Genomic DNA, 26,418 nt, shown 5'->3' on the forward strand with positions numbered 1-26,418 from the left:
TAATCAGTTGTTGTTTTAACTTTTACTTTGGTGTATGACTCATATGTTGCAACCCGAAGTAATAAATGAGGAGTCATACACCAACAATAGCCTACTTTATTAACTAAAACTAAGGGGAAATAACCAGACAACACAAACTACATTAAACAAACTAACAGAACAAAAGGTGCATTGGTGAAGAGGGAGAGAGATGAATGAGTGCACTGGGCCCAGGTACTGATTCTAATGACACCAGGCCAGGAGAGTGGGAGTGTCATCACAAAAGCTAAAATCTTATCAGATGGGGGACCCTGATACAAAATCTTATTAAATGGGGGTCCGTGGTATACTTTGTGCAGTTTAAGGGTCCTTGACATGAAAAAGTCTGAGAACCGCACACACACACACACACACACACACACACACACACACACACACACACACACACACACACACACACACAAAACATATAAACAATGTAATCACTGGATTTCCTGAAGCTCATAATATGATGGATTTGTTTTAGTTTTTTACAAATGGGTACAGGTGCCAACCTGCTTTTGTCCATTATGCTATGCCTGATTGCTTAATTACTTGAGTTTCCCTCTTTCCAGTTGAATTATGTGTGAACCAAAAAAGTGAAGAAACATTTGCAGTGCTACTGTATCTTGATTAGCTGCCTTATTTTCTAATAGCTATGAAATTGCGCAAAGTCCATTTGCTTACACATAATAATAAACGTATTGAAAATATTCATGTGTTTACTATGTTCCCAAGACCTAAGGTCGTGATGCTGACTGACTGTCAGCACTTGTCATCGTGATCATGGTTTGTAGTTTGGGGAACTGAGGACTTTGACAGCTGTACAGTAAGATGACGTTTCTTTCTGAGTCACATGACACTTTACAGTAAGTCCAACATGGCAGACGGAGTGGATCTTACGCGGTAACTAAAGCAACATTTCAACTGAAACGGACACATTCAACACTACTCTGCACAAGTCCGCAACAATGAGGGAGAGACAGAAGAAAAAGAAGGGGAGGACGTGGGCAGAAGCGGCTAAAACGGTATTAGAGCTGTTTTTATGTACCGTTTGTTGTGGTTGTTTTCCCTAACGCTCCCACTTGTACAACTGTGTTTATGAGTTCATGACCTGCTGGTGCAGACGAAATGTTGCGTACACGGACGGCGCTAGGCCTGTGTTGACGGTAGACATTTAGACCGCTGTCACTACTACTGTAGCTGCATAGCTTGCGCTATCTGTCATTTTAAAGCACCGATATTAATCGAATGTGTTTCATGTTTTATGCACACAAACATGTTGCCCAGACCCGTGTGTGTTGTGTCTAGACCTACTGTCAGAGTGACATGTGTGCTAAAGTAACGTACCGTGAAGTAAACACGTCAGTGTTGCGTGATAGCCAGTTAGTTAGCTCGCTAGCTCCTGCTAACGCAACTCAGCGTTACCGAACAAGTTTGTTTGGTATAACTTGCAAATAAAACATTGAAACGTGCTGAATCCATGTTAATCTCCTTAGGTTAATTTAGCAAATTTCTAGCTGACCAAACTAATCGCTGGCATGCTAACCTTAGGCGATTATCTTACTTGGAGTAGTCTTGCTAGCATATTAGCTACAGTAACGTTAGCGTAGCAAGCTGACGATTAGTTAACAGCTAACGCGACATGTAATTAAATTCTCAAGTAATAACAAAACGTAACGGTATTGCTTTTGCGCGTGTCTGCTGTTCAATCGTGCTTTTTAGCTTGACTTAGGCAGCCTGATTTGTTCACACATTGTCCCAAATAAGCAACTGTACAACAAAACAATTCTAACTTAAGCGACCACTGTCATGCTGCACCCTGCACCCCCCCCCCCCTCATGTCATTTTCAGTGTCACTAGAGTGACAGCTGATACCCATAATGTAAACATGATAACTCAATGGTTAACAACTTTTATAAAGCTATGTGCCACATGCAAATGCCTTGTGAATATATGATGGTCCTTGATTAGCATTTGGGTTAAATTCAGCACAACCATTACATTGTATACTGTAGCTTAGATGATCCATCAGAACTGATTTAGGTAGCAATCAGTATTAAACCGAGGAGTAGGAACCGAGTGGACCCTAAAAGAAGCATCTGATGCACTTAGCCATAGTGTAAAACCTCCCTCAGCAATACTCACTGAGATAAATATTTGTTGTCATCATGATTACAATATTGTGAGCATCATACCTTGCATTTACACAGGCAAAGGAATTGGGCAGTTATGCCAGTCCATACCGTTGTGTGGACATGTGTCAGAAAGATTCAATAATGTGAAATGCCATCCTCCAGCTAAAGTAGTGCATTGGCCTAGTTTAGTTACACAGTAGTTGTAGAAAATAATAGTTGTAATTTTTCTCATTGCAACTTTGTGGTCCATTTAAATCCTGTTAAATATTTTATTACGTTATGTTTAATGTAATTTCAGGTTTTGGAGAAGTATCCTAACACACCTATGAGCCATAAAGAGATCTTGCAGGTGATCCAAAGAGAGAAGCTGAAAGAAATAAGGTACAATATTCTTCTGGTGTCTTGAGGCAGAAGCCTTCACACAGGAGCCATGTTTTCAAGAGAGAGCATCACAGCTTTCTCCTTCTCTTGCTCATAATCATGTACTTCCCATTTTCATAGCCGTTACTATTTCACTCAATTTCTAATTGTTTCATTTCTTTTTGTTTCATTGTCACTGTTCTCATCCAGAAGGTAAGAAAAAGATAGCCCCCCCCTTCCTTTAACAAACTCATTGCAATGCCATTTTGTTTGGTTTTACTTTTTGCATGTTATTAATAACAATAACATGTCCTTGGTTCAGTTGCATAAATACACCACAGACTTGCAAAGACATCAAAATCCACCTGTTGCATAAAAACGACGTTTTAACTATTTTAAAAAGGAATGGATGATGTCAGTAATGTGGATTTAATTCATAGAAAGGCGAGTTCAATACTGTATATGTCATTTTCATCAGTGCGGATTTAATGGGATAGATTATCTGGCAGGTTTTAGCCAGCAATATACTGTATGTAAGCCTAGGTAGGTACTGTACTTGACTAAATTAATTTCAGAAGTTGTATTCCTTGTCAAACTTGAGGCATTGTAATTTTGTGCCTATTTTTTGTGCCTGGTCACATGGTGGTGCAGTGGTTAGCACTGTCGCCTCACATCAAGAAGGTCATGGGTTCGAAGTTCGAACCCCGGGCAATCCCAGGTCTTTTCTGTGTGGAGTTTGCATGTTCTCCCCAGTGTTTGTGTGGGTTTCCTCCAGGTATTTTGTTTCCTCCCACCATCAAAGACATGTGTGTTAGGGGTAATGGTCCTGGGCCTAGTAACCCCACCCCGTAAAAACCCACTTGCTACAGAAACCGCAAAAACACGTTTGGTGTAGTGTTTGCAGCCCTATGTTCCATTTAGGAGTCTAGAGGGAATAAGAGAGTATTTGTGCCTAATGTATGATAAATTATGGTAACTGTATACATAGATACATCTCTTGTATGACTCCTGAGCCATTATTATATTATCTTAATTCAAGTTGACTAACTTTTTATGCCTGAAAATGATGTACTCTTGTTTTTTATGCAACAGACATTGTCATGTCAGACTAGTCTAATTGGAAGATTTTGGAGCACCTCAATACTTCGATCAGTCCTAAACCAATTTTATGCAACAGATTCCTCACCAACCATAGAGTAAAATGCCTCTCAACGTCACTGATGTGAATGAGCCGAAGTCACGGATTTCCTCCCAGTGCATGATAGCTTTCCCCAGATATCAGAGCAGGCTTCTTGCATCACTCTCCCAGCTGTCTGTTTTATTGGGCAACAGCTGTGTAATTTGCGTTTCTCTCTCATGATCTAGTGGAACCTCGCCGCTGGCATGTCTGAATGCTATGCTACACACAAACTCTCGTGGAGAAGAGGGGATCTTCTACAAAGTCCCAGGCAGAATGGGAGTCTACACATTGAAGGTTAGTGTGACAACAAAGCAGGTTTTACCACGCTGCCCACAAGGTTAAACGCATGAATATGCTAATCATATTATAGTGCAAAACCATACTGTCCTATGTATAAGCACTTTAAAGATCATTCACAAGCATAATTTTCTCACACTTTGTTTGACCTATAGATACACATGGGTAGAATTAAGCTAGCAATGCACCCAGCATGTCTGTAACCCTCCCTATTAACATTATTAAGTTAGACATTCATATAATTGTAGCCTGATGACAGTGAAGACAGCGAAATATTAAAAACTTTACATGGTTTGCACCATAACAGACAACAAAAAATCTAGAATGATTGACGCTTTAAATGAGATTCTATCAGTTGGGGACTTTTTGTATCATTGAAACATATAATGCAAATTATTGTTTGTTTTTCCGTTTAACTCCGCCTCTTACGGTATATTGCGTAAAGATAATAAATACTCGTATGTATTTATTTTTATGTAGAAGGACATCTCAGATGTGGCGAAGGAGCTGTCTGAGGAAGGCTCTGAAGACAGCACTGACTCTGATTCCCGAAGCACAGAAAACTACAGCAATGCCATCACTCAGGAGGGCAGGAGAGGACGCTGGAGACGGAGAGGTAATGTGCACAGCCTACACAGGATCATAAGTAACACTTGTACATAACTGGGTAATTGACAGAATCATTGGCTATATTTTTGCAAAAAGCTAATTATTAAAACTAATTAGGTGTTTCACTCAGGAATGACAAATCACCATTTATAATAGCTTTGTTACATATTAATTTAGTATTTATTTAACATAATTACAGTAATAGTCATAGCACCACCTACTGGCAACACCAAAAGTGGTTTGTATCTCGTTTGTACTGTACATGGGCACAACTGCCCCAAACTCCAGATGTTTGCTGAGAGTTCATCCCTGAAGACCTCTACATGCCCAATATTCAGTTATAGTCACTAGTGACTAATAGTGACTAATCACACTGAATGTGTGTACACAGGTACACACATTCACACCTGGGTGCCTCACAGTACAGTCACAGTTTCTACTGTGGGCCGCTGAGCAGTTGTGGTCCTGGAGCAGTAGATGGTGCCTTGCTTGAGGGCACCAAGTTGACAGTAGTTCTTACTCCTCACTTCCCACACCCTGATTACTATGAATAGCTTCTTAATAACATGCCGTCAGTGTTGCCATAAAGGAGAAAGCAGAGTTAGTCTTGCATCCTGAATTGTGATCAACCACTGTAGAATCCAAGTCAAGTTGGAAATATGTTCATGAAAGGTCCAAGTTGCTTTTATGAGAGTCTATAATATACAGTGTATGCTCCTTAGAGTTGTTTCTTGGGAATCAAGTAAACTGGTAGAAAAGCTTATGGGAGAAATTGTCCCTACTGTTAAAAACAGCTATTGGCAATTTCATTCCTGGGCAAATTTAGTTTGGTGGTGTATTTTTAAGCGGTGCCACTTCTATAAGTGACATGTGTGTCCGTTTTAGCTGAGATTTCAGCAGTTCAGCGACATTTCTGACTTTCTGACAGCTCCTCACAGCAAAGTCTGTTCACCTCGTTTTTTCTTTTGTTTATTATTACAGGCATTAACGGCAGCATACAAACAACAACTCTGGGGTTTTTATTGCTGTCATCACTATCGCTATTTTGTAATGTAACAGAAATGACAATAAGGCCGTTACTATAGTCGTCAGCTGCAGGACTGTATGTCAACAATATGGCGCTGTCCGGGGTTAGCGAATAAGGTCTATTCCTAGTGGGAAAGCCCAGCGTTGTAACGGCACAACATCTTTTTTTCCCTTATTCCGGGGATCTGTCTAGTTTCGGTTTCACTTATTTCTTCAGATTTTCTGCTCCCACGCTGCGTGTGCAACTGCAGTGACGTAACCCTGTGACGTCCACTCCAAATTGGTCTATAGGGTTTGACCTGCACAAACCTGCACCGCTTACGTCAGCACCTGGGTCAGGTGTGATTTTTCTTATCCTTGAGGATATCCGGCCAAACATACTGTAGATGGTGAGACCATGTGGAGATACTTAGTGCAGCTACAGTGGAGTTTGGGAGCAGCTTTCTAAAATATCAACAGGATAATAAAGAGAAAAAAGGGAGCTTCTTGGATATTTAGGAGCACAATTTCATGCAGAAGTAAAGTACATGTGTCCTGAAAAAGTTTCAACCTCGCTGGTCTTCGTCAAGCTGTACTGAAGACCAGCGAGGTTGAAACGTGTTGCGTTTTGTTGCCCGTGTTGTTTTGATTGAAGATGTACAGTGTTCGTAAACTTTGTCAGTACACTTGTACTTTACTTCTGTACATTACATTGCATTACATGTACTTTACTTCTGCATTAAATTGTGCTCCTAAATATCCAAGAAGCTCCCTTTTTTCCCCTGTATTATCCTACTTTGGCCTGCTGAGCTTTCTTGTCCCACTTTTTTGTATTCTCGTAAAATATAAAAAAAAAACATCTGGTTTTGGTGTCAGTCCCTCAGACACCTGACACTCCGCCTGTCTGGCGGAGATAATTAGGCTTCTCACTACTTTCCCTTTTATCTGTCTGTCTTTGGAGTGAAATCACTGCTTTGCTTCATCTTGAATTGCACACCTCACATGATTCTGCATGATTGTAGTGCAACTTGCGAAATTTAACTTTTTGTCAAGTACCAAATGATTTTGTTTTACTCAGGCTGTGCTCTCTCTCACCGGCTCTCACTCTGTTTCTCTCTGCTACTTGAACTTGAATATTTTAAGTGACTGTTAAAACAGGAAACTGTATTTTCTCAGTGTGACCCGTGACCACTTCCTCATTGTGCACAACTTAGAAGCTGGCAAGCAAATAACCCTGTCTTAGAGCTTGGGCGGGAGGATAACTCTTATTTTGGAACTACTCGATGCAAAGAACGACGAAAAGTCAAATGCTAATAAAACGTCAAGGAAAAAGAAGCAAGTGGCACAGCTACGGTATGTGGGAAAGAGGCTTTGCGAGATTCCAGAGATGAGGAAATAGACAGCAGAGAAGTTGTTCTGAATCATCTTTCTATTCAGTTGTTCAGGACAGTCTTTTCAATGATCTGATATTTTAGCAAGGTAATGCAATCTGCCTCTTTGTGAATGTTAGTGGCTTCAGTTTCATCGTAACAATAGCATGTTGTGATAAAGTCTTGCCTCCTTCGGGAGTGTGTGTATTTTGTAACGTCTGTTTTGTGCTATTGTCTTTTTTTTAGTTCCCTCCAAGCTGCAGTCACAGCCCGCGTCTCCGCAGCCTCGATGCTCGTCGCCCTCGGTCCCCACCAGTAAGCTCATCTCTCCCTCTCAGAAACACAGCAAGAAAGCTTTGAAACAGGTACTCATCTATTTATTTATTTATTTATTTATTTTGTAATGCATTCATGTAATTATCTGGCGGTGTAAATATATTATTCACCACTTACCTAAACATACCTTAAATGTAACATGAATCCCTGCCACACCCTCATATTGACATACACCCATACAAACCCTCAACATCCTACTCCCGTGTGTGCATGTATAGGCACACATACACACATGCGCTCTCTCTCTCTCTCTCTCTCTCACACACACACACACACACACACACACACACACACACACACACACACACACACACACACACACACACACACATACCAAGTACACATGTAGTTTAAGGTCTAGCATTCACATAATGCCAATTTTAAAAAGAGATTCATACTCAACTAAAGTCTTGCTGACATTTTTTATTTGTTGTTGTGAATGACATGTTTTGGCCAGGTTCTTTCCATCTCTAATCCATTTTGATGTTGAATGTTAAAGGTCACATTTCATGCTATTTAACTGTTTAAAACATGTCTCCTTACAAGAAACTGTCAGTTTACTGTGTGTATAGAAGATTTATTCCCCAATATTTTAAAGACAGAGATGGAGACAGACAGAGCCTTCTGTCCGTACTCTGCGTTCATTTCGTGCGTATTTCTGTCCGTCCTCTGAAAGCTTACGGATATGCATGAAACAGAGCAGAACCACACACACACTCACACATTTGACTCTCTACTGCCCACTGGTGGATGTGTTGTTGCGTAACATGATACCAATGTGAAAGACACATGGAAGTATGTGGGCAGTGACGATTACACCGTTTGAAATGGATGCATTTATTTTCGTATGAAAATGGAGTATAATTGGGCCTTTAGACATGTACTCGTATGTTGACTCTATGCCTCTGCGGTGTTGGATATTGTTGGCCAGCTGTAAATTAATCCTTGCTCTAACATTGTCATATTTTTATCTTGTCTCTTTTTATTCTTAAATGTGTATGAATGAACTAATTGTTTTTGTTTGCCTTCGTGCCTGCCTTAAATTGCCCCTCGAGGGACTAATAAAGTATTTGAATAATATAAACAATGACTACGTTTACATGCACACAATATTCCACTATTATTTGGAAAATGACAATATTCTGAATTTGATAAGGGTCATGTAAACAGCATATTCCAGTTGCATTTTCCGAATTTGGCCTTTTTCCGAATTGAGCATTTTCCGATTAAGACATTTTTAGAGTTTTATTCCAGCATTATTCGGGTTTTAGAAGGATTCTTTGATCATGTATACAGCGTATTTGGAATATACGTCTCAATCAGGGTTTTTACCACAGTTTGCGACACATGTTGCCTTGTTTGTGGTCAGCTGATGTGTGCTAGAAAGCGCTAGAAGAGGCGATATAATCATATTATATATATATCATCATATAATCCATCATCTCTGGCATTCGAAAAGAAAAGCAGACATTTCTGATCGGGAGGAGATGAGAAACATCGATTTAAAGAGAGAGATATTTAAAGAGAGAGTGGTGCCCACGGAAGTCCAGGTAATAACGTAGGCTACTAGCCTACTTTTTATGAAAGACTTGGATGTGCAAATATCGCAACGCAAAACTTTTCAGCAGCAAGCTAGCTACTGCTGGACCAAGTGATGCTGGTAAGAATAGCACTGCTCTGTTTATTCTCAACAGAAAAACTCCACCTACCTGCATCTTTCTCTCTCCCCCCCTCCCTCATGTGTCAGGGAGGGCGAGCTACGGCTGCATGTAAACGGGAATATTAGGGGATTATGGCCCCTATCGTTGCATCGGCGCAGTTTCTAGGCCGAGCGGCAGGCGCAGATCAAAGCAGTGGGCGTGGACAGGCGCACTTGATATCGTCGTGCTGGCGCTAGATGCAGCCCAAAGCATTACAACCACGCCTTTTAGGCGTAAAATTATGCACCGTCATGCTCATTGGATAAGTGCAATAAACGAATCGCACGCTTGCCTTTTTAGCTCCAATTCCAGTGATCCCGCAAAACCAGACGAAAGCCAAACGCTCTGCCCCCCCCCCTCCCTTCATCCAGTCTGTCTGTCTGCATTATAGGCTATTATTCCATATTATTATGCTTCTCAAACCAATCTAACTGCAGTTTCAATACTGCAAGCATGTAAATACGCTACACTATAGCAAGATCAAAGTGAAAATAATGTTCTATGCATCAGCTAGAAAAATATAGCCTATTAGATTGGTGAAAGTTTGTCCAGAAAGATATCATTTTCTCTCGCCTGCTGCAGGAAGGATGATGCACATAAATATACCCTACATTATGTCAAGTCATTGCATAAATGTGTTTTTATTGTAAAACTAAATGTGAAATAGGGCCAAGTTATTGGAGGGACATCACAGTATAGCAGATGCCAGTAGAAGCGCGTTCCGAAGCGCGTTCCGCTGTTACTTCTCTAAATCACGTTAACTCGACAAGGGGTATATATAGGCCCAGGAGGACATATATGTTTCACATAGGGTGGTGTTTTCATTTCGATGTTTTATTTGGTCCAATATTGAAATGTTGACAATGGCAGGCTGTGTTACCATTACACATTAATTTAGAACTACCTTTTATATCTATTTTGGCTCATTTGGTGGCTATTTAGTAGCGAAATGAAGAAACACAATGCATGCTGGGAACTCAGAGAGAGAGAGAGAGAAGGGTGACAGAGAAGAAGCAGTGAAGGAACAGAATAGGCCTGCTTTTCAAAAGCGCAAAGCGCTAAATGTAGGCCAGGTCCCAAGATATCACTAGGCTGGTATTTAGCGCCGACACGCCCACTTTGGGACTGCGCCACGCCCATTCGGCCTAAAGCGCATTTGGCAGCCTAAAGCCTATTGCTATCTTGCCGAAACAGGCGCAAGGCACGTTTTTTTGCGGTTAAGGCCCGTAATAGCGCCGATGGCCTGTGGGAGAATAGAGCCCTATATATTTAGTCGGAATATTGTCATTTTCCGAATATGGGCAAAAACCGGAATATTGTGTGCATGTAAACGTAGTCAGTGCTACACAACCCAGCAGGAGAGGAGAGGAGCTGTTGTCATAAAAGTTATTTTCTAACACTATGTACAGACAAAGTGGAGATTTTCAACACTCCGGCAACGAGAAACCCGCACGGTCCACGGAGTAGGCTATAAAAGCTCCAAACATTTTCTTGTCAGGATTCCATGTCTCTCATTTCCATGCAACAACATATGTCTGACATAGTTCACGTTTTAGGTAACGGTACTTGAAGTTTATGAGAAGTGTCAATTGTTTGAATGTCACTGTCAATGCAAGAGTTGGCAGACTCTTTTGCGCACCTCACAAAGCTGTTCAATTATATCGGTGCATGCTCTCTGGGTGCATATAAACACCAGATCCTATTAAATCACATCCCATGTAAACAGTTGACCCAAAATCTTCAAACCGATTGATTTCAGTCTGATTGAGGGAAAAGTGTGCAGGTAAATGCAGCTAGTGAGTGGTCTGCAGGCTTGAGAAGCCCAAGGAGTACACATTACATTACATTACGTCATTTGGCAGACGCTTTTATCCAAAGCGACTTACAATAACACATTTTTGTCAGCAATAGAGCAATCAACTATGGAGCACAGTCTATGACAACTACAAATTCTGAAGGAACAGCGGTACAAGTTTAGTTTAGGTTAGTATTTTTTTTTTTTTTTTTTTTTTTTTTTAGAAAGAGAGAGAAAGAAGTTAGATCAAGAAGGGCCCAGATGGAGCCTGAAAAGGTGTGTCTTTAGTCTTTTCCGAAAGATCGGTAGTGATTCAGCAGTCCTGAACGAAGGTGGAAGCTCGTTCCACCATTGAGGTGCCAGGGACGAGAAGAGTCAAGATCGGGATGAGCAACTTTTGAGCCCCCGTAGCGAAGGAGGGGCGAGGCGACCTGCACTGGTGGAGGAGCGAAGGGAGCGCTGAGAGGTTTGGAACCTGACCATAGATTGCAGGTACAGGGGAGCTGACTGGTGTACTGCCCTGTAGGCCAGTACCAGTGTCTTGAATTTGATGCGAGCCGAGATGGGAAGCCAGTGGAGGTCCTGGAAGAGGGGAGTGACATGAGAGAATTTGGGTTGGTTGAATACCAGACGGGCTGCAGCATTCTGAATGAGCTGAAGCGGTCGGATGTCGGTGGCAGGTAGGCCGGCCAGGAGCACATTGCAGTAGTCCAGACGAGAGATGATAAGTGACTGGACCAGGAGTTGAGTCGCTTCTCTTGTGAGAAAGGGACGGATTTTGCAGATGTTGTAGAGGGAGAACCTACAGGAGCGTGCTGTCGCAGCTACAGTATATTGGCTGAGCAAGACAGCTGGTTGTCAAGGATCACCCCAAGGTTCTTAGCTGTTTGGGAGGGAAGTACAGTGGTGTTGTCAATGGAGATGGAGAGATCTGCGAGTACACCAGGCCCAGGTGCACTCTATCGACCCCAACCTCCAGGTTCCTGCAAGACAGGGTCAGGAGAGTGGGAAGGTCTTCACACTCCCCTTCATAAACAAGGGCAACTCCGGCCCAGGACCACGTGCTTCGTGTGGCAACCGCGGGGGCAGGCATCCCTGGGTTGTGGCTAGATGGGGTACAGCCACGGATGGAGTGACGCAAAATCGTGGCAATTGTTATACCATTTAATTTGTCTTACCTCTTGTATTCACCTTATGTAGCCTCACCCACTTGACCCATTGTGTCATGACTTCCTCTTCAAAACGCCGGCTGTTATACCTGCTCAAACTAGTCTATCTCACCTTGGCAAACTGATTCACATATGAGTCAGAGGAGGTTTATGAGTCACAGGAAGTATAAACACAATCAGAACTTCCGATTGTGTTTATACTTCCTGTTAGTCTCTCAATCCAGACTGTCTCTTCTACATAAGGTGAATAGTGTCATGACGAAAGCAAAGATGAAACAGGGTGAGATAAAGGATACATCCCCCCAATATTCAAGTATAATACTGTGTGTGTGTGTGTGTGTGTGTGTGTGTGTGCGTGCGTGCGCGCGCGTCCGTGCGTGTGTGTGTGTGTGTGCCCGCGCCCGTGTGTCATGTATGGGATCAGCCCCAAAAAAAGGCAAATTAAGTGAAAGATGTGCTACTTTGGCACCTTTTTGCAATCGTTATTGGCAAAAAAACAATTTCCACAAATAAATGTAATAATTTACTTAAAAAAGTAGAGTTGGGATAAATAAACTCCATTGATCAGAAATTATTTGCTTCTTTGGCCCTATCCCATTTCTCTGTATCCCCCCCCCCCCCCCCCCCAAACTCGTTTTTAAGTGCCCCTTGCGTTGTCTTGCCACAAGGAGTAGGGGTTGAAAACAATTGCCTAGGAATTGGGACACCAGTCATTACATGATCATTCTGCCAAACTGGGATAATAAAGCTATTTCTGGTTCAAACAGATTGAAGGAATTCTGCAGATTGTTATACAGTAGATGCACTATTTGTCATAATATTTCCCCCAAATTAATTAATTTAATATTGAAAACTGATTCCTCTTTAAATTGTACCATTGTATTAATTGGCTGGTTTGCTCAGGAGTCACTGGAAAACATGATTGTAACAAAGTAGGCTACTATAGGATATGTTCAAATTTACGTAAATGTGATTTGTAGCCTACATATTCTGGTTTTCAGGCAAGTAAAATGCCAACACTTTATTTCTGGTTCAAACAGATTGAATGAAGTCTGCAGATTCTCATAGATACACTATTGTGTCGTCATATTTCCACGAATGAATGAATTAAATTCTTGATAACTTATTAATATTTAAATTATAGTCTACTATATTAGTTGGCTGGTTTGCTCAGGAGTCGCTGGAAAACGATTATAACTTAGTAGGCTATTATAGGATAGTATATTCAAATGTACATTGATATTGTAGCCTACATATTCTGGTTTTCAGACAAGTAAAATGACAACACTTTATTTTGGCGATTGGGTTGCTTCATAATCGGAAGATTAAACCATCCCATGTGGTTGTCGCTGCGTCGTATTTCCAAAAATAATGTATTGTAGCTCCATAGTCATGTTTACACAGACCTGCTTGCACTTGCTAGCGGTGCATCTGCGACTCTGCTCCCATGCTTTGAAGCACGGCACCCACCCATGCCGTCTATGTTAAAATGGTTGCAAACTACGTAACCAAAGCTTACAGAAATATGTGAATGTCTTCCTTTAATGTCGATACAAAGGATCACTAGGTCGGACTCAGAATGTTGAAACACGCATTTCAGAACTCAAGATGGCGGTTTCTCCTCTTGCAGGGCACAGCACACTGTCATGCAGCCACCACAAACAGGGTTCAGTGGAGGGAGCCACGACAAGAATTGTGACCCAATGTTTTTTTCTGAAGTGTTGCCACAAATGAATTCCACACAGCCAGAGCATCCAGAGTCCTTTGTATCGACATTAAACTCAGATGTTCACGTTTGTTTGGAATGTTTGGCAAATTTCTGGCTGATTAATAGTGATTTTGTGAGGGTGAGGGTTGTCACATCTGTTTGTTGCTAGTCTTGCTGGCCAGCCTCCCCTTGTTGTCTACAAGGTACAGAAAAATAGAAATGTGGCTAATTTGACAGCGAAATATGTCTTTCTGCCCGTCTGCCCTGTTACATCTCTGTGTGCTCTCACCTGTACATTTACATTGATACATTACAGCCTTTAATATTGTGACATTATCTACTGTTTTACTGCTTAGCAGCTCCTCTGGTCCAGACTGTCCTGTTCCTCCTCAAGACAAGTCATTTCCCTTCTTTGAAAATATTTTCAAGATTAATTTTGATATTTAATTTTTGAGATTTAATATTGAGGGAGAATACATTCAGAGTCAAAAAGTTAATATTAACCTTATTAACACGTTCACTGCCAATGACGAGTTGACTCGTCAAACACAATCCAACCGTTCACTGCCAATGACGAGTTGACTCGTCAAAAAAATATATATATATTTTTTTGACGGTGCTACGTGGATCAATGCCCCCCACGTCTCCTATAAAAATATTGGAAGTATTGAATTAGTATAATCTATTTTACCGACCAACTAAGTGGCGACAGTGCTCTCCCGACAGAGAGAAAGCCAACCAAAAACAGCCGCGGGAGAAAGCCATTCTCAAGGAAATGGCTTGGCGATTTTACAGTCATCAGTCACCAGACTCGCCCGAGAGCGGCCGCGCCAGCAGAGCAGCACACCGAGAGCGGAGAGCGGTGCTGGCGTGGGGGATTGCAAATTTGCATAATAGATTATGGGTGAAACACACTTTGAAACACCCGCAGAAAGGCCAGAATCGCACGCATTCCGAAAACCCAGAAACGAACGAGCCTCATTCTCATACTGTAGGCGAAAACGCTTTCACGCTGCTGCACACGGGCGCACAAGGGTGGGGGGTTCCAAAAATAGACTGGGTGGGCAGCATAAAGTCTAGAATCGCACAAAGCTTCATCAAAGCTCTCAACCGAAAATCCAAGAAACGATTGAGTCCCATCCACAGTCCACACTCGCCGACGAGGGGCCGCCAGAGAAGGAGGCTGCTCACTGCTCAGACAGGCAGGAGAAACTGGCTTGTGACAAACGCCACCAGACACGCCCACGGAGGGAGGAGTTTAAGGGAGAGGGTGTTCAGAACTATATTGTTCAGATGTCTGATCTCTCACTGATGCCAAAAATAAATGGTTAAAGTGACTGTTCTGCCTGTTTGATTGAATTTCACAAAACTGCGATTATCTCAGCTTCCTGTCTCAGACACTGAAACCATGCTGTACTCAACGGCTAATATCTACATAACTACTAACTCTACAAACTAACTCTTTTAGACAGAGAAAGCACACATTCTATTAGTACTTTTGTGAACTTCGTGTTCACAAAGTCCAAGCAGAAAATTATCCTCGGCTCTTGTAAAATGAGCCAGAATCCTCAAAAAACGGCTTGGCAGAAGCTACCTACAGTAAAAAAAAAATGGCTGGCAGTGAATGTGTTAATAATAGTAATGTTGTTAACTGTTCTTTTTTCGGGAATCAAAACTTTTTTACAGCAGCCATTTTGGGTCTAAAAAGGCAGGGTAAACACAGGTGCAACCAAAACATTAATGAGAGCCCCCAACACTGGAACATCTAAATGGATTGGAAGTTGGAAACCCTCATTAATGTTTTGGTTGCACTTGTGTTTACCCCGCCTTTTAGACACAAAATGGCTGCTGTGAAAAAGGTAAATTCAGTCGGCCGTCTTCATGGCATGGAAAAAATATCTCTTATAATGGGAGGCGAACAGACGGATCCGGTGAGCGAGAGAGACAGAGACCGAAAGAGGGAGAGAGAGTGTATGGAGCAGTTAGGGGCTGAGGGAATCAGCTACACACAGTTCTACAATTACAGAGTGGAAAAAATATATATGGTGGTCAGTGCTGATATTGTGGCGGGCCCGTGTGCGAAACCCTGGAAGACCCTTCTCGCAATAGCAGAACAAACAGGTTGGAGGGGTATAGCGAGGGGAGATTGTCCACTAGTTAATCGATCGCAGATGGCATCCTTCTCTCGGACGGATACATTTTTTTTAATACTAAATGCTAAAATAGGTAGCCAAATATACTTTGGCGGCCGTTAATATAAAGAGTATGTGTGGGAAACACTGAGTGTTTTCACTAGGCGTTGATTATACTTGTTATATCCATTTTCCCGTCTGTTAAACATCTTGTGCTGATTACTTAAAAACAATGAGGCGTCAGGGGAAAATGCCTATAGCTGGTTTTATTAATGTTCTCATAATCCACCCCTTCAACATTTTCCTATTGGCTGCCTCCTGCCTTTTGTGTTCAATTTAATTAGATTTCACTTGATTGCACGGATTGTAATTCACTCCATCTGTGCTGGTGTGGAATTTTCAGCTTTGTAAGACCAATTTGTATTGGTTTATTGCGTTTAGAAAACTTCAGAAGATGACGATTTTGCTACACTATTAGGTATTATATTGTGTATTTTCCATCTGCCATTTCTTATACATTTCTGCCATTTCTTATTCAAAAAGCTGAACAGAAATAAGGCCATCTAATGTACTGTTGCTTTCTTAATCTGTTGATTTTGTTTACAAGCTGATCAGACTAGATTTCTTGACAGATTTGCAACATGGAGATGACATGTGCTTGTGTTATGCAATGCATGTTTTATTGCAACACTATTGTTTTAACTGTTACTTAACCATGAATACATTCTTATTTACAGCAATGGCCCAGGGGAGTAGTTGCAGGGAAACAGAGGGTTACACACTTAAACTCTTTTTTCATATCGTCGGCTGTTTATTCCCTCCCTATTTTTGCATGTTTTTAGGCCTTGAAGCAGCAGCAGCAGAGAAACCAGCGTAGACAGGGTGGAGTGCCGGTCACCTCCAGTCCCAGACTGCTTCTGAAGACCATCAAAGACATGGCTGACAACATTACTACAAAGACTGGTAAGTGACCACGCACAACAGGTACACCTCTAGCTCGTAGAACTGAGCTGTCATCTTCAACTGAGAAAGACTGTCAGTGTCAGTTTTTAGGCTGATATATTTTCTTAATATTCATAGCATGATGTTATTATATACTGTTTTAGAATGTATTAGCTGTTATTAGCTTAATTTTCTTTACAATAGGCATTGTATCATCATTCAAATATGACTCTTATGATTGGCAGCATCGGTATGGGAACTGAAACAGCCTGATCACTGTCCTGCAAGCCCTCAGAACTCCTCCTCCAGTTCCTGCTCCTCTGTCAAAACCGATCCGTGTCACCCTGTGGGAGCTAGGAAGGTATCCCAGAGGTCAGGTCATCTCAGTGCTGCACGTAAGTCAATAATGTCCAAGTGTTATGAGTTTTAAAATGGATCTAGTATTGAATTCTCAAATCGTATTATTCTTAAAACAGCCAATTTGCTTCTTGAATCAAATCACATTGTCTTGATGCTAGTGGAGGGATTTGTGCATTATTTCATGATATTGTCATGAAACAAGGGAAAATATCCCACCTAATTGGCAGAATTGTTCAAGAAAAAAGGGGAATTGGACGTTCTTTTTGCAGCATGCCAACTGAATGATGCATTCCAGGGTCTGTCGAGGCTTATATCTGCCTCCTGTTCTGTATTGCAGGTCAACTGAAACGTACCAAGAGTCAAATAGATGTGGAGACGCCAGACTCTATTTTGGTCAACACCAACCTGCGGGCAATAATCAACAAGCACACCTTCTCTGTCCTGCCCCCAGACTGCCAACAGAGGCTGCTGAAACTTCTGCCTGAAGTTGACCAGCAGGTGGCTCTAAAATTATGCATTTTAATATGCTTCTTTTGCATAAGCTGCTGTTCAGTGCAAAGAGTGTATGGGTAGTCCAAGTGGATTCAGTATGCTAAGACACATACCATGTAGTTCCGTCATCACAAGTTTGACTCCAGCACACAAACTTTATTGCACATAATCCCCTTGCTCTCCCTCATCTTTCCTTCTATTTCCATTGTGTACTCCCTCATAATATATGTATGTGTATGTGTATGTATATGTATATGTATGTATATATATATATATATATATATATATACATGTATATTACATTTCTACATTTCTGTAGATGCATTTGTGTCCATTCACTAATCTTAGATATTGAATTGCTCATCGTGCATGAGAAGCAAAAGTTAGTCTTGAATTGATTTCCAGTGATGGTGGTTGTCATGATCATTGTTAGAATGCTGCCTCTCCTCTCTCCAGGCTTGCATGGATGGCCTTCTGAAGGTCGCCAGTTCCGCCTTGAACAACGAGTTTTTCACATCAGCAGCACAGTCTTGGAAGGAGAGACTGGCTGAGGGTTAGTGCCACTGCTTCCAATAGTACATAACATAATTCAGTTCAATATAAAAAAAAAACATTCCATCACAAAGGATGGAATGTGGCTAAGTAGAAAAAGAAAAACTGCTTGTTGCTACTTATTTATTTCTCTTTACAGGTGAATTCACTCCTGAGTTACAGCTAAGAATGCGACAAGAAATTGAGAAGGAAAAGAAAGTGGAGCAGTGGAAGGAGGCCTTCTTTGAAAACTACTATGGTGAAAAGTAGGTTGTCCTTAATAACATTGGAACATAATATATTAAATTCAAAAGACAAGTCAACTTTGCAAGAATGGATGTTCACCGATTCATACTCAAGCAGTAATAATGCCACACTGGGGAAATGTTGCTCCCTTTCTGGCACTGTAGGTGCAGAAGATTTATTTGTCATTATGTAAAATTGTGTGAATCCAGCTGAATTAATTAATTCATTGGAATTCAGGTAATACATTATCAGTTGTTGGTAACATAGCAACACAAATCACTATGCCCATAATAAACACTGCCTATCAAATTATGTATGTGGCTCCCTCTGAGTATTTGTATTTAAATCTGATTTGAGTGATTGTTACACTGTTCTAGCCCAACTTCATTGTGTTTATGACAATGTTTATGACTCTGTGTTCTTGCTCAGGAAAACATTCACTTTTCTCTCTCTCTCTCTCTGTCCATCTTTCTCCCTCCCTCTTCATTCCCTGTGTACAGTTCTGGGCTCAGCTATGAGGAATCTAAAGAGCTGACAGAGGCTGATCTGAATCAGGAGGCTGCCAGGCCCCAGGCCCCCCCTCACCAGACAGGACCTGCTGCTCAAGCACCGGAGGATCCCAAGGGCACCAAGGACAGCAGCCAGACTGCTGCTGCCGCTGCTAGAGACGTGAAGCCAATACCGCCACCATCACAGGAGCCTCCAAAGGCACAGCCTGCTCAAAAAGAGTCAGTCCTCCCCACCATGGAGCCCATGAAGACACGGCGCTCGCAGTATGCTGAGGATCAGAGGCTGAACAGAACCACGCAGTCTGGGCCAACGCCTTCAGTGACAGCACTTGTGATTGAGAGACGGATTGAAAGGAGCACAGCACCAGCAGTTACTCCACCTGAAAAGGAGCATAAAGATGACGTGAAGGAGGAGAAAATCCAACTGCCCCACTCCCCTGTCAAGGAGAGCCACTCCCCTGTCAAGGAGAGCCACTCCCCTGTCAAGGGGAGCCACTCCCCTATCAGGGAGAGCCACTCCCCTGTCAAGGAGAGCCACTCCCCTGTCAAGGATAGCCACTCCCCTGTCAAGGAGAGCCACTCCCCTGTCAAGGAGAGCCACTCCCCTGTCAAGGAGAGCCACTCCCCTGTCAAGGAGAGCCACTCCCCTGTCAAGGAGAGCCACTCCCCTGTCAAGGAGGGCCACTCCCCTATCAAGGAGAGCCACTCCCCTGTCAAGGAGAGCCACTCCCCTGTCAAGGAGAGCCACTCCCCTGTCAAAGAGAGCCCTCCACCAAAGGTCAGTTCTGGGTTCAAAGAAGATCAGCCAGCGTCTGTGGATAAGCCCGCTGAGGGGAGCGAAGAGGTTGTGTCAGTCATCCCTGAGCCTGCTGGCTCCACACAGTCAGAGGTCGTGCCAGTCATCCCTGAGCCTGCTGGCTCCACAGAGTCACTGAAAAGGAAGTCTCCCAGTGAGCTGGAGGGTGAAGTGACACCTGAGAAAAGGCCCTGTATGTCTTCAGTTTCCTCAGTATCTTCAGTCTCCTCCATATCACCTCCAGCATCATGCATGTCGAGCCCTGCTACACCGGCTCCAGCAGCTCATCAGAGAGTTCCACCACTCAAGGTAGGGATATCTGGGATGTCTGAATTAAATATATTCTGGATGTTTTGCTTTTCAGTTTATACATGCATATTAGGGGTGCTCCGATCCGGCTAAGGCACGATCCGATCCGATTCCGATTCCTGGGGTCACGATCCGATTCCAGAATCGATTCTCGATTCCAACGATTCTCGATTCCAGAATCTAGAATCGATTCTCAATTATGTAGTTTTATATTGCAATAACACACAAAGGTAAATCTAAGACAAAAAATTACAAATGTATTCATGCTGAACTTCAAATTCAACTTCTGAAGTATTAGAGTCAGGGCCTAAATTCATTTTGCAAACTAGGGGGGAATTCCCCCCTTATGTTCTTCAGATAAGATGGATTTATAGGCTGGGGGGGATCTGTAGACTTTCAGAAGGATTTATAGATTTTGGGGGGAATACATTAACCAGAGTTCTTAAGTGCAAGAGGTGGTGGCACCGTGGCAGTACAGTACACACAAATGACATGAACATTTGGACACTTATTCAGCCGGTATCTTGCATGTTGCGTTCAGGTGCACTGTAAAAAAAAAAAAAAAAAAAATACAATACGAAGAAGAATCGATTCTTGGGAGTTTGGAATCGATCCAGGAATCGTAGCATTAAGAATCGCGATCCTTTCAAGAATTGATTTTTTTTGGAGCATCCTTAATGCATATTTCTAAACATGTCTATAATATCACTTTCTTTTTACTTTTCAGATTCCAGTGTCACGAATTCTTCCCGTCCCTCTGTCACCAAGCCAAGTGTCACCCAGGACGCCCCTGCCTGCCCCCCTGCCTGCCCCCCTCAGCAGTCCAGGCCGGACTGGTGCTCGCACCCTGGCCGACATCAAAGCCAAAGCTCAGCTCGCTCGAGCGCAGCGAGCGGCGGCGGCGGCTGCAGGGACATCTGCGTCTAAGGGCGCAGTACCAGGCCCAGGGCCAGGAGGAGGCAGCAGTGAGCAGACGCAGACGTCGCAAAGCCCAACATCCCCACAGCCACCTACTAGGCTACCAGTCACCACCAGCAGCAGCACGCCTCCTTTTCGCCCATTGGACTCCAACCCATATCAATTTCAAACCTCTAACTTCAGAGTTGATGACAAAAGGAGAGGTCATTCTACTGGTATTGTGAGTGCAGGTCCGCATAGCATTCAAAATACTTCAGATTTGTCAGCACAGCCCACCTTATCTGCACATGGCATCAAGGGACAGGAAATCCCCTCATCTATTGGATCAACAACCAGGACCATCTCCTGTATCCCTGCAAACAACCCACTTGTCACTCAGCTTCTGCAGGGCAAAGAGGTTCCCTTGGAGCAGATCCTCCCAAAGCCATTGGTCAAGGTGGAAGTGAAGATGGCAGGCTTACCCTCCGGTAATAAGGGGAAGGCATTACACTCGGTCACTGGTGGTGTCGATGAGCACAGGTCTGACAAGCAGATCTCCACCCAGTTCACCATAGTAGGACGAGCTGGTGTTTTCTCCGAATACACAAGACATCACAGGGAGCTGCCTGATAAGGAGACTCAGGAGCAGATCTTGCAGGCTCTGATGCAGAGGAAATCTCAACAGAGCCAGCAGCCTTACGGAGGTATTGGGCCTCAAACCCTCCAGTACGCAGCCCATCAACTGGGGCACGCAGAGGAACGTCAGGACCGGCCCAGGTTTTCTGTGGGTTTCCTGGGCCGTAAGAGGATGCCCATGCCCGCCATGACAGGACATTACCTGCTCAACGTGTCTACGTACGGCCGAGGGTCAGAGAGCAGCAAGAGATTGCACCAGTCTGCCATCCCAAACACCTCTATGTCCAACTTAAAGAGGGAAAACATCGAAGGAGAAGAAGGTGCTAAAGAACTGGAACCAGCCAGGAAACTTCTTTCTCCCCCTCCTGGGGTGAAAATGGAGCAGCAGGTATACTCCATAACAAAGCCTGATGAAGCAGTGAGCTTTCAGGATTGCTCCAAGGTGAAGAACGAGCCTCTTTCTGTAGGATCGGAGGATAGTGCAACCAGCGCCGATAACAACAGCGCCACCGCAAGAGCCAAAGACACCAGCCCCTTTCCTCAGTCACACCGAATGCACCTCGAACTCCGCAATAGTAATCAAGGAAATTCCGAGCCATATCTTGCGTTGCCCCACGTGGGAATGGACCCCAGTCACCAGCGGCCGCCTGCCTTTCAAACTCAGAGAAAGCTGGATAATCAGGAAGCCGTGGTAGGGTCGTGCTACGGCGGCACTATCAGCATGTCTGTACCTCACACTTTGAACCACAGCACTGCAGGCCCCGCCTCCTCCACACCCCTGTCTGAGGCTGACGGGAGCGTCATGTCTTTCTCAGTGACTGTCACCACCATACCTGCCGGTCACTCGTTAGACCACCAGGGGGAGCCGTCACCAGAACAGTCGTTCATGGAGGGCTCCGGCATGGAGGATGTCCAGTCTAAATGCTACTGCCGTCTGAAGGCAATGATCATGTGCAAGGGATGCGGAGCCTTTTGCCATGACGACTGCATCGGCCCCTCGAAACTCTGTGTCTCTTGTTTAGTGGTACGGTGATATGAACGTAACAATAATTAGCAGATATCGTGGTTTGGTCAGTTTGTATTGCATCAAGGCACAAAGCAGAACCAGGTCATTCGGAATCAATACAAAATCAGCACATTAGCCATGCTCCAGCCAAAGCAGCCAGCATGCGGTCGCTATTGGAAAGCCGACGATTTACACTGGATGAGCTATTGTTTCACCAACATCGGTTTGTTTTGTGCAATTTTGGTAGTAACGTCAATCAGTTTGATTCAAATCACTAGTCTTTCAGATATGTGACAAATGTAAAATCTGGCAATGTTTTGCACTTGGCTAGGTTTAGTGATATATTTTTTTAAAGATATATGTGTAGTTTTTAAAAACCGGAGGGAAAAAATGAATGTTGATATTTTTGTAGAACATATTGACACTGTTGTGTTTTAGACTGACACTTTTTATTGTGGGAGGGGCCTAAACTGTTCTGTTTTAAAGGCAAAAAAAAGGGCGCTAATGATAATCATCAGTTGTAGAGTACCTCCTTGGCATTTATGCACGTGTGGCAGGGAAGTGCAACTTACAGTAACTCTTTTATATAAAACTGTACATTTCATATTGAACACACTCAGATTTCAGAACTAGAAAGAAAATGTATACTTTCTGAAAGAGAATATAAAAATGAATTTTGAATGATACTTTATAAGAGAAAACATGAGAATTGCACATCACATTTTTACTAACAACTACAGGGCGAAGCACTTGAAAATCCACCTGGGTATATATGGTAGTAACAATGTACAGTCAGCAATCATGTTCATTTCAAACATAGGGAAAGAATCATATATATATATATAGATATAGATATAGATATGTGAAACCTACCGGTATATTCCCTGTGAGGAGAGCAAGTTGAGATATTTTCCATTTCAGGCCAAGGTCATGCTCTTAATCAGTTTCTACTGTGTGAGTCTACATTTCCTCCTAAAAAAGCTTTGGCTTGTAGATATTGTCGCCCTTGATGTGGATCTAATCATCTTTTAATAATGTCTGTATAGCTAGAGTAAATATCAGCAGTGACAAACAGTAAAACACACACACACACACACAAACACACAAGGTAAGGGAGGAAGAAGATAATTGTTCCTGTTTTTCCCCCCACTGTAAATATTTGCTCATTATATGCTAGATGTAGAAATTCATTGTATTTTATTATTTTATTTTATTCTGTTCATGTAGCACACCTTGCTTGAGCATATCCAACTGTTTATGACAAAGTGATTTTTACTGTGGGAAGAAAATGGAAGAACAGTAAGTTGTGATAAAACTCTAAGTGTGTTGTCATATAATGATTCAGCATGGCATGCTTCAGTTCATCATACAAAATGATTTGGAGATACAATGTATCACACTGATTAACAGGCAGGCATAACACTTTACTTTAAAATGGCCTTATTCCAGAGTATAGCCTCCATGAAGTATTTTAAGCATGTAATAATACTGGGTAATTACTTACAATTAACACATTAATGAATTGAATGGCATTTTAGCTAATATATAATGGGCTCACTCACTGTACAAGGTTAACCAAATCACTGTAACTAGAAATTATTGTTTGTACATTGTGTTGTTACAACCTTGTAAGTACATTATGCACTAGATATATTTTCATTAAGTATTATTGCAGTATTAATGGATGCTTGCTTTGCCACATAGTAAGACAATATGCTGGAATAAGGCTATTGTAAAATCAAGTGTTACCTCAGCAGTTATTGTGGGTGTGTGCATGCTGACTGCAAATACAAATGTATCAATCATATTTTTGAAATCTAGAGGTGCAAAGTAGACCTATGTTTTATAGCAATTATTTCCATGGTAATGGTAATATGCCAAAGTCACCTTAAGAAAACAAAAATAATCAGATCTTGTTTTTGATGTCTGACTAGTTAATCAAAGTAATATATTTTAATATATTTTAATATAAAATTCTATTTGCTAATTGTTTTTGAAATCAACAGGGTATTTACTATAATAATATATTGGCTGTCTGTTTTTCCTATGATTTTGATTAGACTGGACAGACCACCATACATAGAACAACTACTTTTGTAATTCAAATTGCCCAGGTACCGGATTCTGTATGGCCCAGTTTTTTCAATGGATCCGTTGGTCTATTTTTCCATAGAGGTGTTCTGTAATATTTGTATCCCTTAAGCTGTCTCCTCTTTTGAAAAATTTGGGGACTTTGTGTCGTTATGAAGATTTAAAAATATATATGTTTTTAACACAACATTTGTAGGTCAGTGGATTAATCCAGGTCCACTTTTATCTGTTGTATTTTTGGGAAATTATTTGATGTGGAAAATTTACGCCAAGTAGTGGTAGAATTTCACAGGTTTCTCAGATATTTAGCATAGACATTGACTGAAACTAAAAACTGTTATACCAATGTTTGCTTGTGTAAACGTCAAAATTAATTTATCCCCCATAAATTGTTAGGTCTTACTTGTTTTAATGTCTGTGATTTTATGAAACTATATTCTTATGGAAATTGTGCTGGGGACTGGATTTTACTGCAAAAAAACAAACATCCAATCACAACCCCAAAAGGCAGCTGACATCTTTGTTTGTGAGGGTTTAAACGTGATCCAGGCTGCACTCCCCATTGTCTTTCCTCTCTGATCATTGACTTTTAAAGATGTGTTTTGTGTGCATTTAGAAGACTAGTCCATTGAATTGGCTGGGAAAAGTGTCATGGGCAATCAGAATTATTTTTAAATGTCACATTTGTCACAAAGGTGAATTTCTTTATGTCCTGTGTCATTTTGTCTCCATTTAAACTCCAGGTGAATGTAATATAGTAATCAGCACTTGTAAACAAAGTGTATTTTATCAAAAGATATAGGATATTATTATGAATAAATAACAGAAGAAACTTTTTTGTTTTGTCTTTTGCGGGAGGCGGGGGGGGGATTTAACCTTTAAGCCCTGCTTCAGGGGCCTTTTAGGTCCCATTGACTCCAAGTTTGGGCCATTTTCTCATCTTTGGCATGAGATCAATGAGATCAAACATGCAATTTTCCTGTTTACCCATAATAAATAAATAAAAACTCTGGGACTGCACTTAGGGGGATGTGACAGAGTGCAGTGCCCTGTTTATGCACAATTCGAACACATGCATAGTCATAGCGCCACCTACTGGCAACACAAAAAGCCATTTATGTTGAGAACCGTTCATCCAATCGACTTCAAACTTGGCGCTGCTGGGAACCCGACAGTGCTGTGCCGAATTTTGTGCAATTAGTCATAGTGCCACCTTCTGGCAACACAAAAGGCACTTTATCTTGAGAACCGCTAGTCCGATTGACTTCAAACATGGGGAGTGCGCTGCTGGGACACAAAAGGCGGTTTATCTCAATAACCGTTAGTCTGAACGACTTCAGACTGGCGGGTGTGTTGCTGGGAACCCGACAGATTGCAGTGCCAAATTTCGTCCAATTCGGCGTAGCGTCACCTACTGGCAACACAAAAAGCGGTTTATCTCGAGAACCGTTCGTCCGATCGACTTCAAACTTGGCGGGTGTGCTACTGGGAACACAACAGAGTGCAGTTCCGATCTTCATGCAATTTGGCATAGCGCCACATACTGGCAACACAAAAAGTGATTTATCTTGAGAACCGTTCGTCCGATCGACTTCAAACTGGAGAAGTGCGCTGCTGGGAACCCGACAGAGGGCAGTGCCGAATTTCGTACAATTAGGCATAGTGCTACCTACTGGCAACACAAAAAGTGTTTATCTCGATAACGGTTCATCCAATCGACTTCAAATTTGGCGGGTGCGCTGCTCGGAACCCGACGGAGTGTACTTTCATCCAATTCGGACATGCC

At 42.3% G+C, this 26,418-nt stretch overlaps 1 protein-coding gene across 1 annotated transcript; it reads left to right on the plus strand.

The window, feature by feature from the left end:
• Nucleotides 1-989: 989 nt before the first annotated feature.
• asxl2 (ASXL transcriptional regulator 2) lies at nt 990-25,432 on the plus strand (the record flags this gene model as incomplete). Its single annotated transcript, XM_083632957.1, has 12 exons — nt 990-1,046; nt 2,455-2,537; nt 3,882-3,990; nt 4,474-4,609; nt 7,224-7,342; nt 16,660-16,780; nt 17,005-17,154; nt 17,457-17,617; nt 18,068-18,164; nt 18,303-18,408; nt 18,889-20,002; nt 20,730-25,432. The coding sequence occupies 12 exons, from the start codon at nt 990-992 to the stop codon at nt 22,566-22,568; spliced, it is 4,092 nt and encodes a 1,363-aa protein (XP_083489083.1). The 3' UTR covers nt 22,569-25,432.
• Between the last annotated feature and the right edge of the window lie 986 nt (nt 25,433-26,418).

Source organism: Poromitra crassiceps (genome assembly GCF_964638095.1).
Source record: "Poromitra crassiceps genome assembly, chromosome: 3".
Lineage (NCBI taxonomy): Eukaryota > Metazoa > Chordata > Actinopteri > Beryciformes > Melamphaidae > Poromitra > Poromitra crassiceps.